The sequence below is a fragment of the Fonsecaea nubica genome (assembly GCF_001646965.1).
Source record: "Fonsecaea nubica strain CBS 269.64 chromosome Unknown Scaff48, whole genome shotgun sequence".
Taxonomy (NCBI): domain Eukaryota; kingdom Fungi; phylum Ascomycota; class Eurotiomycetes; order Chaetothyriales; family Herpotrichiellaceae; genus Fonsecaea; species Fonsecaea nubica.
The window spans coordinates 39,571-54,392 of record NW_019173721.1 but is presented as its reverse complement, the minus strand read 5'-3'; the positions used below and the strand labels follow the sequence as shown (position 1 = coordinate 54,392).

At 53.6% G+C, this 14,822-nt stretch overlaps 3 protein-coding genes across 3 annotated transcripts; all 3 read left to right on the top strand.

Moving 5' to 3' along the window:
* Window positions 1–7,645: 7,645 nt before the first annotated feature.
* Window positions 7,646–9,512, top strand: AYO20_07091 (hypothetical protein; the record flags this gene model as incomplete). Its single annotated transcript, XM_022645378.1, has 2 exons — window positions 7,646–7,841; window positions 7,909–9,512. 2 exons carry the CDS (start codon window positions 7,646–7,648, stop codon window positions 9,510–9,512), a joined length of 1,800 nt encoding a protein of 599 aa, XP_022498596.1.
* A 1,405-nt stretch (window positions 9,513–10,917) lies between these two features.
* On the top strand, window positions 10,918–11,711 carry AYO20_07090 (hypothetical protein; the record flags this gene model as incomplete). The annotated part of the gene is made up of 2 exons (XM_022645377.1): window positions 10,918–11,146; window positions 11,200–11,711. 2 exons carry the CDS (start codon window positions 10,918–10,920, stop codon window positions 11,709–11,711), a joined length of 741 nt encoding a protein of 246 aa, XP_022498595.1.
* A 669-nt stretch (window positions 11,712–12,380) lies between these two features.
* On the top strand, window positions 12,381–13,520 carry AYO20_07089 (hypothetical protein; the record flags this gene model as incomplete). The annotated part of the gene is made up of 1 exon (XM_022645376.1): window positions 12,381–13,520. The coding sequence occupies one exon, from the start codon at window positions 12,381–12,383 to the stop codon at window positions 13,518–13,520; it is 1,140 nt and encodes a 379-aa protein (XP_022498594.1).
* Window positions 13,521–14,822: the final 1,302 nt, after the last annotated feature.

Below are 14,822 nucleotides of genomic sequence, written 5' to 3'. Positions count from 1 at the left end.
TTGTGACTGGGATGAAGGGGGGAAGGGTCGGAGCTGGGAAGTGGATGGAGTTGGTTGAATTGCACCAAGAGCCAAAGAAAAAGCGGGGGGGAGGAGAGTTGAAGGCTGGCTAAGGAATGAGTTTTTAGGGCCAAAGGGCTCACCCATCACCACCAGAAGGGGGGGGGGGGGGGGGGAAGACGCTGGGAGAGAAGCAGGGGCCCTGGGAGAATGATGGTGCAACTGTTTTAGGGCATTGGAGGAGCAGCAACCACCCACCAGCCGCCCAAAGTGACTCTCATCATCCTTTCAAAGCCCCCAGCGATTGTTTGCTTTGCTTGCTTGCTTGGCCACCACCTACTCGTACCTACCTACCTGAGGAATTACCAACGAGGGGGCGTCATCAGGCGTCAGTTACTTTACCCAGAAGCCATACCCGGCTTCCTACCATGTACGAGTATTGATGATCTTCAGGTAGTAGATCGGTTCCTGTGTACCCTGCAGTAAACTTGGGTACCGATGTAGGTAGGTAGGTTTTTTGGTCAGCCCCCCAGAGATCTGCTTTACTCGCTTCCGCAGGTCTGACCACACCCTATGGGCAGGGCTGTATTTCCCCTACCTGCTCCGTACCTAACATACTTTCCCTCACTTTTCCCGTCGCATCCCCCGGCCTGGAATCTCGAGACTTGGTGCCTCGTATTGAGGGTTTTTTGAGACTTGCCGACTGCCACCGCCGCAACTTGCACTGCTCGAGCACTTGGGTTCTCGGCGGAGTGGTGGAGATGCATTACCGCTCACTCACAAATGGCCGTGCTTCCAAGTCTCCGGGTCAGTTTCCGCCCGGTTCGTTAGGGACTGTTCAGTTGTTCACTCATTACTTGTCATGCTGTGTAACAACAGTCAGAAATTCAATTTGGAGAAGTCTTGTATTGTCGTGGTTCACCCACTCCCTCGCCCACTCACCCACTCACCCACTCATCCACCCACCCGCACACAACTGAACTTTGGATTTGGATCTGAGGCCAATTTGCCGCTTTCTACCATTCCCAAATTGTCTCGCCTACTACTCGCCAGGCCCTTGTTCATCGCTTCGATGCTCGATTCCCCCTCCTAACCTCGCGCTCCCTCAAACTCGCAGCAACACCAACTCCACCCACCCTGATCTCCAGCTAAGCGAAGGCGCCAGAGACGCCAGAGCGAAATGGTTTTGTGAGCAACTCTCACGCTCAGTGTCAGCATAGCCATTCAATTTCTTTTGAGCTCTGCTTTAACGCCGACCAACGGCGCCTCCAGTATTTGGTCTCACCGCGAGATACGAGGTACACAAGCAGAAGCGATACCGCTCGCGAAGCCCCGTTCTCGATTTGGCCGTGAGATGCAGTTGCATCCAATACACCCGCCGAAAGTTCCAGCACTGACGTGTTCTCTACGACCCTCCTTTCACCAATGAATTTTGAGCTTTATGCGATTAAGACTTTGAATCAAAAGCTAGGCTACGATGACACCTGACAAACAGAGCAGTGAGGCCAAGAACTTGTTTGGCCAAGCGGTTGGAAATGGACTCCGAGCCAATTCGAAGCCAAGTCAGAGCCAACGTTCACCATCTTGGATGTACATGTACACGTGGAATCTGGGAGCTTATCGAATCAAATCGGACGGCCCCGGTGGTCCTTGGGCGTTAGACTTTGCGGTCATCCCTTTCAGATCGATCCAAGTCGACGTATCAGAACCTTCTGATCCCTTACCCCCCGGGCGTCATTAATGTATATCATCATCGTATCGGCTTGCCACTATTGATTCGTGGCAGCGCCAGAGTCGACCTTCGATGGAACTTTCTTTTTCCTTTCTTGCCATGCTGTCCGCCACCGAGCAAGAAGCGAACAGACAAGCGTCTCCGTACAAGCAGTTAAGTTTTCACCATACTACAACCGATGCCAATTCGGCCCATGGAAGATACCACAGTCCCCCCGTCGCACTCTCGGTTATCTACATAGTTCTTTCCGCCAAAATAATGCTGCCTATTATTAGGCATTCGCGAGTCTGCCTCCTTACTGACTTTGTTATTCGTCGTTCGAGTACGTACATAGAGACCGATCTGCAGCGCCAACTGCTGCTTTGGACCAGAAGCCTTTCGGAACACCCTTCCCGCCGTGAGTTTCCTGATAGAATGCGGTGAGCTTCGAACAATAATGGGAACCGATGCCTTCTCCGACCTGCGGGGGCCAAATCAGGGCGGCGCTTTCGAAACCATGTGGCTGGCTTACATCAAGCTTGACCTGCCAGAGTTTCGGGCATCGACCTATCACGGCTCCAATATCCAAGTTTGCGGCGGAGCTGGAAAGGCGCATCTTTTTCGCAAGATGTCACGAATCTACTTTCAAGATTCCACTCTCCCGGATCGAGCATGTGATGCTGCCCGTGGTTTTTTTCTCCCAGATGCAGTGCGACCATTCCCGGAACAGGATATTTTGAGTTCAGAAACCAGCTGGGTAAATGACATGGCGTCGATGTGGAGTGGAGCGAGTACCACGCTCCGAAATCATGGCTTTCCCTCGACTCTGTAGCCTGCTTTGACGTCTCCCGAATATCCCTCAGCGACCCTGCTTTCTTGGATAGAACTCTGGGATCAAGCCCAATCAGAGGTCGGCTATGGGGAAGGACTCCTGCTCGTTTGGTACGTTATCCACGATGCCCGCCTGTCACCCAGAGTCTCATCGAAAACCATGGGCCCTGGTGGATGTGCATCGTTCTCCAGGGGCCACTCGGAGGTGTAGCTAACTGGATGCTACGACGGCCGCAATTGCGTCCTCGTATTGCTCCCTCACTATTGCATATCCAGCAAACCCATCCAGGTTGCCAGGTCGGTCGGACGCCTCCAGATATCCACATGACACGATTCAAAGTCTACCAAGAACTCAATCTGGTGGTGTTCTCGGGACTCCTTCTCCCATTCTCACTGATTCTGTCCACTTTCATGCACGCCCCTGCTGTACGATGTCCTAAACAGATGTCAATGATGAAGGTGGATATCGCTTGCATTGTTACCACTGGCAGGACGCCACTAACACGTGGCAGACAAAGTCCAACCCGTCACCAGCCGTCCCACGAGTAATCGAGTAATCGCGATCCGATTGCAAGGGATTCTGACAAAGGTATTCACTCCTCCACCGCTTCCCAGGCTCTGCTTGGGATTATCCATTTTGAGCTCCGCCGTCAGGAATACGAATAACCAGTTCGGCATTTTACACAATCATTGCCAATTCACCGGTGAGAATGTGAGCACTCGGGCTTCAAGTTGAAGGATTGTCAGACACCTCGCAGCTGGTCGACCTGAAGCACCTTTTTGCGCAGATCAACGATCTCCTGCATGTCTTAGCGCCAGCCACTACTCGTCCTGTCCAGACCCTGCACTATTGGGTGTACCAAGTAGAATCGCCTTCATTCCTCCTTTTCGCAGTCGCGACATGCAACCGATGGTTGTACAGCTGATCTTGCTGATGCACTGCTTCTCAACCAGGGGAAAGGAGCAACATTGGGCATGTGAACACCGACTCCTTTGCTCCAGCGATCAAGTTTTGATTGGGCGGCTAGTGGCTGTGATGACTTGTTAGTCACAGTGATGTGCAGCTATTCTCAACGGTTGCGCAGGAGCTCTGCATATCAACCACGGGCATTGTTCAGTAATTGGCCCCCCAGAGACTCGCCTCGTCCAAGCGAGGGGTCGGCCACCGCCCATCAGCAGAACCAGATCACAATATGGCCAATGGCTAAAATATTCCGGAATCTGCCGCTCCTCGCCCAAGACGTGGTGATTTTCATACGCCAAAACACACACAAGGGGCAGCGTGTTCTGGACTCTTTCAGTGCAACGAACATGACGCACACTCTGCGGACTCAGAGTGGCCGGGTGTCTGATGCGCCCGTTCAACTCTGCCTCGTACTCGGAGAGCATCATGACCATCAAAGAGTGGAGTATTAGGTGACGAGCTTGGAAAGGCCCATTTTCATTGGCGCTGTTGGGTTTGTTACAATACTCGTGCAATCAAGTTGACATGTGTCCCTCTACGCGCAAGGGTGGCTCAGTCAGCCCTGGGAGAAGGTCGGTTCGATATGGCTCTGGTTAAACAAGTGCATCTGGCCCCAAGTAAGACGGACCCATTCACGGAGATTCTCCAAAGTTGTCCAATTACTCCAGCTCAGAAGCACCAGATCCTTTTCAGGTCGGTGTTCAGGTTGATTTCGGGCTCTAACCCACACCGAATTCCATATTTGATTGGATCATCTGTGTTGTCGGCAGCCGTGCGATTGAGCATGTCTGCGAAACAACAAAGCATTCCCAACATCACACTGGGATAATGCAAGCGACCTGAGCGGTTGCTTGTCAGTCACATCCACCACCAAGATCGGCGGGATGGATCGTCCGTTGACAGTTCGACGGTCTGGCGGTGATTGGACATGGCATGGTTTCACAACGCTAATAAATGAATGGTTCACCAACCACAGGTTGACAAACACATTGTTTGTGGCTGTGGCTGTCGGTGTCAGGGTGCTCCAAGTCTGCTGATGGGCAGGAATGGCGCGGCGCAGCGCAACCCGCGCGTACGCGTGTGTAAATCGACACCCAGCATACGAGACAGTGACCCAGGAAAACCTCGCAGATCTTCCAACTCTTTCCTCTGTTCAGCACCCCTTGTTCCCTGGGGCTGTTGACAAGAGCTGGAGCCAGCAGCTGGAGCCTGAGCATTGACAGACCCGGCAGGTTGCCAACAGGGCTGACAGCGGTTTGGAGACGAGGACGTATGCTGTGCGGCTCTCGATCGCACTCCGTTTTCCGCTGTTGTGTGGCCAGCTGCGGGCTCTGAACCCTTTGTGGTCCAACTGCTTTCAAATCCGTCCCGCCTCTCTATCCCGCTGCAGGCATTTGGGTCTCCCGACTGCCCTCCCGGGGATTCTTTGACGTGCATGACAGCAGTAACATGGCATCGTGGTCCGACACTCTCGAAATCAGACGACAATCTCACACCGCTGTATCGGGTTTCCCTGCTGCTGACTTGTGCCCCGGGATCTCTGTCAAGCCAGTGGCTGGCGAATAAGAGGCGACAAACCAGATTTGAGAGGCCCATGGCCATCCGAGCCTCATTTTCGAAGACCGCAGATCTCTACCACAAGTAAACAGTCTTGGGCAGCAACCTGGAAATAGCATTGGACTTCCTATCTCCTCTCATCCCTACCTAGGACAGAAACATGCCAATTTCCAGGCATGCCCTTGGGGACCGGTTGATCGACCATTGACATGCTCACGCCGCTTCCGTTGTTCAGACAATACTAGATCAGAGAGTTGACGCCGACACACAAAACAGAATACATTATTGTGGCACGTCGAGGCACTCTCCAAACCCTGCAGCTCCTCAGTTTCATTTCATGTGAACAACTTTCTAGGTGTTTGCATGTCCGCCATTCCTCACTGTTTGGTCCGTGAAGCCCGGAGAGAGAAGCAACACAGACGATCTTGGCTGGCATGAGAGTTGCTCTTCGGATGGAATGAGGGTCGAGCCCCCATGTAGAGAGGAATTGAGCCAACCCAATCTTTATCCGATCTTATAGCTTTGGTGCAGAGCTTTCTTGGTGAGTCCATAGCGCGAGAGCATCTATGGGTATCGCGGCTTGCATCTCATTTTGAGACCTGACTTGGTCAAAATGACTTGTGTCCATATTAAGGCAATCCTCATGAAAGTGCAAGTGCAGTCAAGTGCCTGTTGGAACACATCTTGTGTCGGACTCGCATATTTACAGAGGAGGGAACACACAAACCTATCCAGCCGTGCTTCAAGCACATTATGGCAAATGAATTCCGATAGTAAAGCCTACCTGCGCCTTCAACGCCTTCGCTCGAATTCAGATCGTTCCCAAATCCACCTAACTCATTGGGCGTCCATGTGTATAACAACCCGATGACTGTGCAGTGCCATCTCCCGCTCTTCATTTCTTCGTTGGCGGTCCAGGCTTGTGACCCGTCTTCAACTCCTCCCAGAATAGCTTGAGAAAGTGACCGACGCCTCGCTCGGTGGCTTGGTCGCCTGTTTCACATACCACGCATATGAGCTTGGTTCTTTTCTTCTTGGGGGACACCACGACGGTCTGTTAATGGGAATAAGGAATGATTGCCGAACACATACTGTCGAGGTGCGTGCCGCCATAGTGTTCCGGCGGTTTGCCATGCTGTAGCTCGTGGACTTTCTTGTGGACGCGCTGGACACCGCGGTGAAAGGAGGGACTTCGAAGGAGCTAGAGGATCGTGTTGTCTAGGTTAGAGAGTTTCAAGTTGGGAGGATGAGAGAGGCATGGGCCTGGGTCTGTGACGGAATCGTCTACCATTTCTACTAATCGCTTCTGTGTAGAGGTCAGTAGGTCTGACTTCTGACGAAAGTGAGTCGCGAAACAATCAGACCTCGAGAAGCCACCACCAAGCCATTGTGGAAAACGCAGGCAGGAGTCGGCACAGCCCCGGGCGCAACTTCGGCGCAGTGTCGATAGAGGAGTGTCCGTCGACGATGAGGCGTCAAGGGAATCTCAGTATATACGGCTGGTGTTGGGTTGATTGATGGGTCGGGCGATTATTCGACGGATGCTGCCTGCGGCGCAGTCTGCAAAAATGAGAAGCAAGTGGTCGATATCGCTCCGCATCCGGCACCAGACAAATTCCTCGTGCTGGAATATGACGAGACAATACCACGACTTGACAGTCAGAAAGGACGCTCACGGCTGGGGAAGATGGAGAAAGTGGTGGTAATTGACGCAGATTTACCGAAAGCTTGGGCTGCTGCTAGACGCCCCGGCGTTCTGCCTTCTGCAATATGAGGTCAGCCATTCCGCCTCTCTGGTGTCGTTTGCTCTCTCTGGATTTCCTCTTGATTGGAACAATGCCATAGTCGCTTAAGCATAAAATCCATATCAAAGTATCCATAAAAGATCTCCATTGGAACAAGGGTACCGACCATCTCCCTCGTTGAAAGAACAGCCTGCCCATTATCTGGCCATCCAGCGCAGCAGTTCGGCAACTCCTCAACGTCGAGACCCCTCCAGCGCTTCCTGAAACCGACGACGACGCACCCCATCTCCGAAAGAGTGAAGATCCATCTCGAACACGGCCCCTTTTGATACCTCTGGGCATTCAAGGACTAGAGATTCACAGGGATCTATCGAACGATCACATTGTCGACTGTAGGGTCTGGCAACCGCGGCCTTGCACGACCTCAATTCCGCCATCAACCACCCGCTCGCCAAGCATCTTCCAACCGTTCTTTGTCCACCCAGCCATTGAGCGCTGGCCTTCCTTTGTGTCCAGCGACCCTCAAATTCTTGGTGTTCCTTTCATAGATCGCGGCACACGATCACGACGACCGTCTCAAGGCTGTTCGCCGACAAAGCCGGTGCCGCTCCTCAGGATCCTTCCTCTGGAGAATCTTCCAACCAAACCCCTCCCAAACGCCCGTCAATTTTGCAGAGACTTCATATCCACTCCTCTGGGAGGAAGAACAAACCTATCCCAACCCTTACCATCCGGCCTACCACCTCCTCTTCGCTTCCGGTCCCCTCCACCTCCGTGAGTCGGGCCGGCTCAGCTCACTCCTCCGATGCAGCAACCATCGCCGAGATCACCGACATCATGCCGCAATCCTTGTCTCTAAGCACTCCGCCACAGGGGTCTATCAAGAGGCAACGGTCCCAGGAAACGGCAATGACCGTATCTCGACCGACTTCTCGTGGTCAGGGACAATCTAACGGTGCGGTTGGCAAACCTGATGACTCAGCAAAGCAAGTCAATGTCAAGATACCTGCCTACCTGAACAAACCCCGTGCCAGTAAGTACCAGTAGACGTTGACACTCTCACTGCGACTCGGTCGAGCATCTAATTGGCGGTGCAATAGAGATCTCGTTGGCGTTCCAGGATTTGGAGTGGAAGCAGAGATACCGTCTCCAGCATGCTTCGCAGAATCCCCACACGTCTCCATTCCGGGTCGACCGCTCGTGGACTGTCCTCAGTCGCAATCGCTACGGTAATGTCCAGCCCTGGGAATCGTCGAGAGTCAAATTGAAAAAACCGATTGGAGGATCAGACTACGTCAACGCGTCCCCCATCACCCTCAGGAGTCGCCTCGCCAAAAAGTCTCGCAGTGGTACTTCCACTCCAGCATCGACTGGGCCACCCTCAGTTTCCTCAACAGCTCCAGTCGAAAGCAACTACATCGCTACACAAGGTCCAAAGGAGGGACAGTATTCACACTTCTGGCACATGGTCATGCAGGAGACTCCTGGCGATGTGGGCGCTATTATCATGCTCACACAGCTCTATGAAGGAAACAAGGAGAAATGCGCCCAGTATTTCCCTCACGACATGGACAACCCCACGATAATCCTACCTGCCCACGAGGATGGGGGAGATGATGATGGGGACACAGAGGCCGCGGATGATGGTGATCCTTTTCTGGACTCCCGTACGAGAAGCGCTGAGACTGATAGTGTTGGAACAGATGCCGAAGACACTCGTAGTGAGCAGCGAGGTGCTGCTCGAGATAACGGACAGGATGATGCGGCCCAGGAGCAAGGTTCATGTGGTTCTGTCACCCTCCTTTCCCTGGACTACGATGCCAGGATTGGCTGCGAAGTCCGCAAACTTCGATTGACGATCGACGGCAACACCAAAACAATCTATCATTACCTGTTCCACGGCTGGCCAGATTTTGGCAAACCCGAAGCCGAAGACCGGAGAGCTCTGGTGGAACTGACTAAAGTGTCGAGGGCAGTTGCGGGTGACTCTCCACGAATTGTGCATTGCTCTGCCGGAGTCGGCCGAACAGGCACTTGGATAGCACTCGACTTCCTTCTACAAGAGCTCGAAGCAGGCCGACTGGTCGAGTCTTCCCCTCCACAGACAGGTACGCATACACCGACGACGAATTCTAACGGCGCAGGCACATGGGGTCGGAGTGGGCCTGTTAAAGCCAGCACACCCGATCCAAAAGACGAAGACGATCTGATATGGGAAACTGTGAATACGCTCCGCGAACAGCGCATGATGATGGTCATGAACGAATTGCAGTATAGTTTCCTCTACGAAGTCCTGAAGGAGGCGTTCATTGACAAATACGCGGAAACGGAGACTGGACCCGTCGTAATCGAGGTGCAAGAACCGAGTCCCAAAGTGGCAAGGAGGAGTTCTCCTTTCGGCGGAATGTTTCGCGACGGTCGGGTGGGCGCGGCCAAGGGCAACGGGAATGAGGATACGGTTCCAGCGGACAGTGCTGAGTTCAGTGAATCAGAAGCGGAGACAGAGATCATGGACAAGCCCAAGACTGGCATGGAACTTGACCGGGGTGATGCCGTTGACGCTGGGTCTGCTGAAGATGTGGGAGATCATGCGAAGGATGGCGAGGCAGAGGAGGATCCATACGCTGCAGTGGCCCCGGAGTCGATCCGTGAGGGACAAGGGAAGAAGGAGCAAAACGAGGTCCACGAGCATGAAGTCAAGTGAATCGAGTCCTTGACTTGTTATTGCTGCGGATGGGGTGAAGCATGACTGTATGAAGTCGGACTTATCCCAAGCCCTGAACTTTCTGTTTGTTTAGGCGGGGTGAAACACGCGGGAGATGACAATGCTGTCTGAGGTCTCAGATGCCGGCTTCCACGAGCAGCAATTGGCTAGCTTTTCGAGGTGTTGGGACAACGAAAAGGGCTCGATCAAGGCCCATGGCGGCGTTCACGTACACAAGCATTGAAGGCCAAACTGTACAGATGGTGTACTAGACGCGCGATTGGAAACAAAGCAATCAAAACAATGGGAAGACACGGCACTGTCCGGACCCAATGTATTGGTGCATCACTCGCTTTCTACATGGGCGGCTCAGCCTCGTCTATTGGTGATGAGGTTCAGTAGAAGAACATATGGTGAGTGTTCAGCCACGTGTAAGGTGCAAGGCTGGCACGTGACTGATAGAGCAATGACGTTGGTTGGCCTAGTAACGCACGTGAGACGTAAACACTAAGCCCTTTCTGGCCTGCGCCCCCCCTTTTCCCTCTTGCGACACTGTCCGCTTCACCACTGTGCCTCAGATGCTTGATCGCCTCGACCTGAGGGCAATTACCATCAAGGATACTCTGGGAATTGGGCATTCCAGTCTCACTCTGCTGCGTCACTCTACGCTCGAAATTGTCTCCGTTGTCCATCTCTGGCATGCCCACATGGTCCTGGTCAAATTGAGGGTCCCTCCACACCCGTCCGCCTCTGAACCCTCCAACCATTTGCGATGTGCCCTGCTACAACTAAAATATCGCATGAAGAAAGAGAGATGTAGGTGTGGGATTGACGAAATATCTCCTGGTCATGTATGCGCCGTGTATGGTTTGTCAAATTCCTGTGCACCTGTGTTCTTTTCTCGTTGTCGAATGGGTTGCAGGTTACCCAGAGCACAGTACATCCTTAGTTTGCACACTCAGAGCAACAGATCGTCTTATTATTATTCCCCGTCACTAATTGAGCTCTGACCGCCGTTGACCACGGTCCTTCCCTCCAAAGCAAGCATGATTTCAGTTCAGAGATGGCGTTGTTTGAGGCCTCGGCCAAAAGTGGTTGGGCGAAACCCCCTGGCCGCATGTGAAACGCAACCCACGACACACTCCGCCTCATATTCGAAACGTCCCGTCGGCAGCTCTGCCATCCGCGCGTCCTGGTCAATTGGTTATAAGAAACTTCCAAGACCTGCCATTGCCAAGTCGATTTCCTTTTCATCATTCCAACCTTCTTTTCGTCGTCGTCGTTCTGTTTCCATTTTCTCGCTCATTACCGCTGGTCGGCTCTTTTCTAACAGTCCTTCCTTTCTCAACCACAACTGATTCCCACGCTCTTTACTCTGTTTCCAGCATCATCTCGGGAGATCAAAATGCTTGTCAAATCTACCGCCGTGACCCTGCTGCTGGCTGTTGGTTCAGCCTCGGCTGCCGTCATGTCTTATGGCAAAGAATCTATCATGAAGGAGGATGCCGACTTTGGCCTTTGCCTGCCGACCATGAAATATGAGGGTGGACTCGGCGCGCGGTCGTTGGTGGACTTTACTTTCCTACCCAGCGACCCACTGTGTGCCCGTGGTCAACAAGAAGCAACCAACCCAAGTAAGTTCCGCCGGCGGCTTTGAGTTCCAAGCCATCACTAACATGGTCACAAGACATCATTACCAACCGAATCTGCGACCAACTCGCCACCGTCTGTGGCGCGAATGAGGCCGCAAAGGTTCTCTGTCGCGATTCTCAGGCCAAGATTCGAGCTTTGGGAACTCGCGATCGATCCACCGCTGAGACTTGGAACACCCTTATGGGCTTTGGCGGTGCCCTGACCAACCCTGACGGCGGGGCTCCCGTGCCAAATGCTGTCAAGGAAGACCTCAAGAAGAGAGACAACAAGGACATGGAGAAGCGAGCTCCGAGGATCTTCTGCTCCACCACTGAGTGGCTTGACGACTGCACTGGATGGCCTGCCCCGGAACCCGTTGTCAAGAGATCTGAAGACGATGTCGCCGCCGCCGCTGCTGTTGCTGCTCCCGTTGTCAAGAAGCGCAGTGTCGAGTCTGCTCCGGAGCCAGCAATGGAGAAGAGATCGGAGAAGGCCAAGAGGGCAGATATCCCATTTATCCCCTGTTCGACAACCGCATGGATCGACGAGTGCACTGGGTGGCCTTGAGGATTTTGTTGCTAGAATCAGAGTAGCCGATGGTTGACGTCCGACTCAAGTCGGGGGACAGTTAGGTTTTGGTCGGAAAGGACTAGTTTGTTTTCAAAGCTGCCATGGTGCGATCATTGCATTATTTATCACATTTGTGTGTCAATATCGGTCAGCCATATCTAAGGGCTTTCTCCCAGGAGGCTGTGGGTCAGAGACAATTGAAATTGGAATCAGAACGATTGACATTCGAAACATGAAGCCTGTGGGATTCGTCGCTGTCGGGCTGTACAACATATTCGGATACTCGGAATCAGCCGCTGAAATGTGCACAGGGTGAACCTCTTGCCACATATTGTGTGTTTGTAAGACGAGATACATACTTGTCCTTGGTACGGAGTATTCAGTAGATGAATTGGGCAGCCTGGCAGCCCACAGCCTCGTAGCCTTGTCTGGTCTCATGCTCCTCCTCTTTCACCCCACACGAGTCTCCACATTAATTGTTTGCCTTGCATGGATCGAACAAACCGCCTCGCGTCGATTGCCTACCCTGCCTGCCCAGCAAAAGCATCTTTCCCTTACCCGCCTGCGCTTCGCCCATCCATCCCACCCATCCACGCCGCGGCACCATCTGTCACGATGTAGCCGCCTCTGCCACTTGCTTGACCTTTCTGGCATTTTTCTTGTGACATGTCCCAGCAGGCCCGTCAAGCTCAAGTTTCCGCACACTCATCCTCGCCGTCGAAATCCACGTCACGGCGGACTCCAAGTGGCGGCGGCGGTAGTGGTGGTAGCGGTCCTCTTCCTCCTCCATCTCAACCGCAACAGCAGCCGTCCTCTACTACAACGACGACAACTCCAAGTACTCGTAGCCTCCTACCCTCGCCGCCTTTCGAAGACGACCCGATCGTCGCGTCTCATCAACCGGCCAAACTCAGACACCGACCGAGCCTCACCCTCCACAACCCCGAGTACTCTGAGCACGCCGTGGCCGAGTCGGAACACTACTACAGCCATGGCCTGGCATCCGCGTCTGCCCACCCGGGGGAGTTGCCGATTCCGTCCTTCCAGCCCTTCTTCACCCTGATCGAGGACAGCGTCACCAACGAACACTACCACCCCACGGTGCATTACATCTTTGCAGACGACGACGCGGACATCATCACCGAGGCCGCGCTGAGGAGCCTGGAGATCTTGGATCCCACGCAGCGGGGGGAATCAGGCGCTGCTACATCGGGACGACAGACACGGCCACTTTTACACGCCCATCAGACACACGCGCTTCACGGGCCCCCGGGAGACCACAGCCTTCATCGTCAGGATGACAGCATTAACGTGCCTCGCCTGCCCCCGCCCGCGGCGGATATGCGTGAACACTATATAATTCTCGACGTGCATCCGCAGCTCCGCACCCTGAACCAAGACGACGCCACCCCGGCAGGTACTGGTTCTTCGGGTGGCGGTGTAGGTGTTGGTCCTTTCTTCAACTACGAGGTGACGTCCGCACACAGTCTCAGCGCGGAATGGCAGGTTTTGCGGACTAGCATCTCGGCCGCCCCGACCATTGGGGACGGGCCCAGTGAAGATGGGGAAGGGCTGATGCTGAGGATTGAAGGGAGGGGAAACACACCCGGCGATCTGGGGGGAGGTAAGGATAAGGACAAGGCCATCGGGGACAGAGACAGAGACGCCGAGATGGAGAGGGAAAGAGAAAGCATGGAGGACATGATTGAGCGGTTCCAGCGACGTCTCGATGATATCAGGATGGTAATCGAGGCGGGCGGCATCGCAGGACCTGTGGGTGCTGCCGTGGCCGGCGGAGAGGAATAGGATGTGACAACCGTGATAGCGAAGGCGACTTATTTAGTTTGGTTACAATGGTCCCCAGGAGAAAAGCAGCGGTCTTCTCGTACACACTGTGGGCAGATCATCCTCTTTTTCTTCCCTTGAGAAAGAAAAACCCCGTGATTCATTCACTCCAGACCACGAGGTATATCGTTCCAAGTCTGAGAACTCGTACACTCGTACACTTGTGAGCTTGACTGCCAGACTCCAGCCAAGGCGTTCTCTCCTCCCTCCTCGCCCTGTTCTCTTTGGACCTCGAGTCCTATTTGTCAGTCGGGCTGTCGGTCTATTATTGGTCCTTGAAATGCTCTCCGTTTTTGTGGCCCCCCCCCCTCCTTCTCTAGACCATGGAGTTTCGTACTTCATGCTTCATTTCGCGCTTCGTCGCTCTTTACATTTGTACTACTTTGTACACTTGCACCATGTTGTACTTTTGTACTTTAAATCCGTGGTGTCCGTGCTGATACTCCCTCGAGGCTCCTCGTGACTCTCGACTCTTTCAATTCTTCAGTCCTCAGTCCTCGAGTCTTTTGATCCTCGTTTCTCGACTGGCTCATTCCTACGTACATACGTACGTACGAGTCTGATCCACGACAGTTCATGGGTCCTCGGCACCTCTGAAGGGGCGAGGGATTCCTCAGATATAGATTGTGCGGCGAGGCGGGTCAGGCTCAAGGGGGTCATACCCAAATAGGCAATATCACACACGGGAAGTACATCGCTAGTGCCCCACATGTATACTCGTCATTCGCCGCGCGATCTCGACGTTCGTTCGTAGTCATATTCATGTTCATGTCTCTACGAGGTGTGGAGGTATATACATTATATTTGGCCCCGAATTGCGCTTTATACCTTTACATCTTCGTCCAGGAAAAGAGGGCACGGCCGCGCTCGTCTAACGCGTAATGGAGTATCGAGGAGGTCTGGCCCGAGCACGAGGAGAACGCCCGAGCACCTCCCGAGTAAACACCGGTGGTCCAGTCCATACCTGCCTTCTGGCCAGGAATCTGTCTCGGACAAGGCGTCAAAACCTGGCAGATCCCCTGCCCTCACGCTTGTACATGAATCCCCCCTCGCAACCGGTGGCTAGAAGCTACAGTGCGTGCTGGTGCCGTGCATTGGCTCGGTCCAATGTGAACATCTCTGTCTGGTGCGTTCTGTACGGGGTGATCAGTCGGATACGGTCTATGGCAGGACCGGTCTCGTGTGGGGGGTCTGGGGTCTTGGTCCAAACGGCTACTAAAACCGCTGTTGTTGGCAGGTCGATAGAGTGATTATTCCTTCATC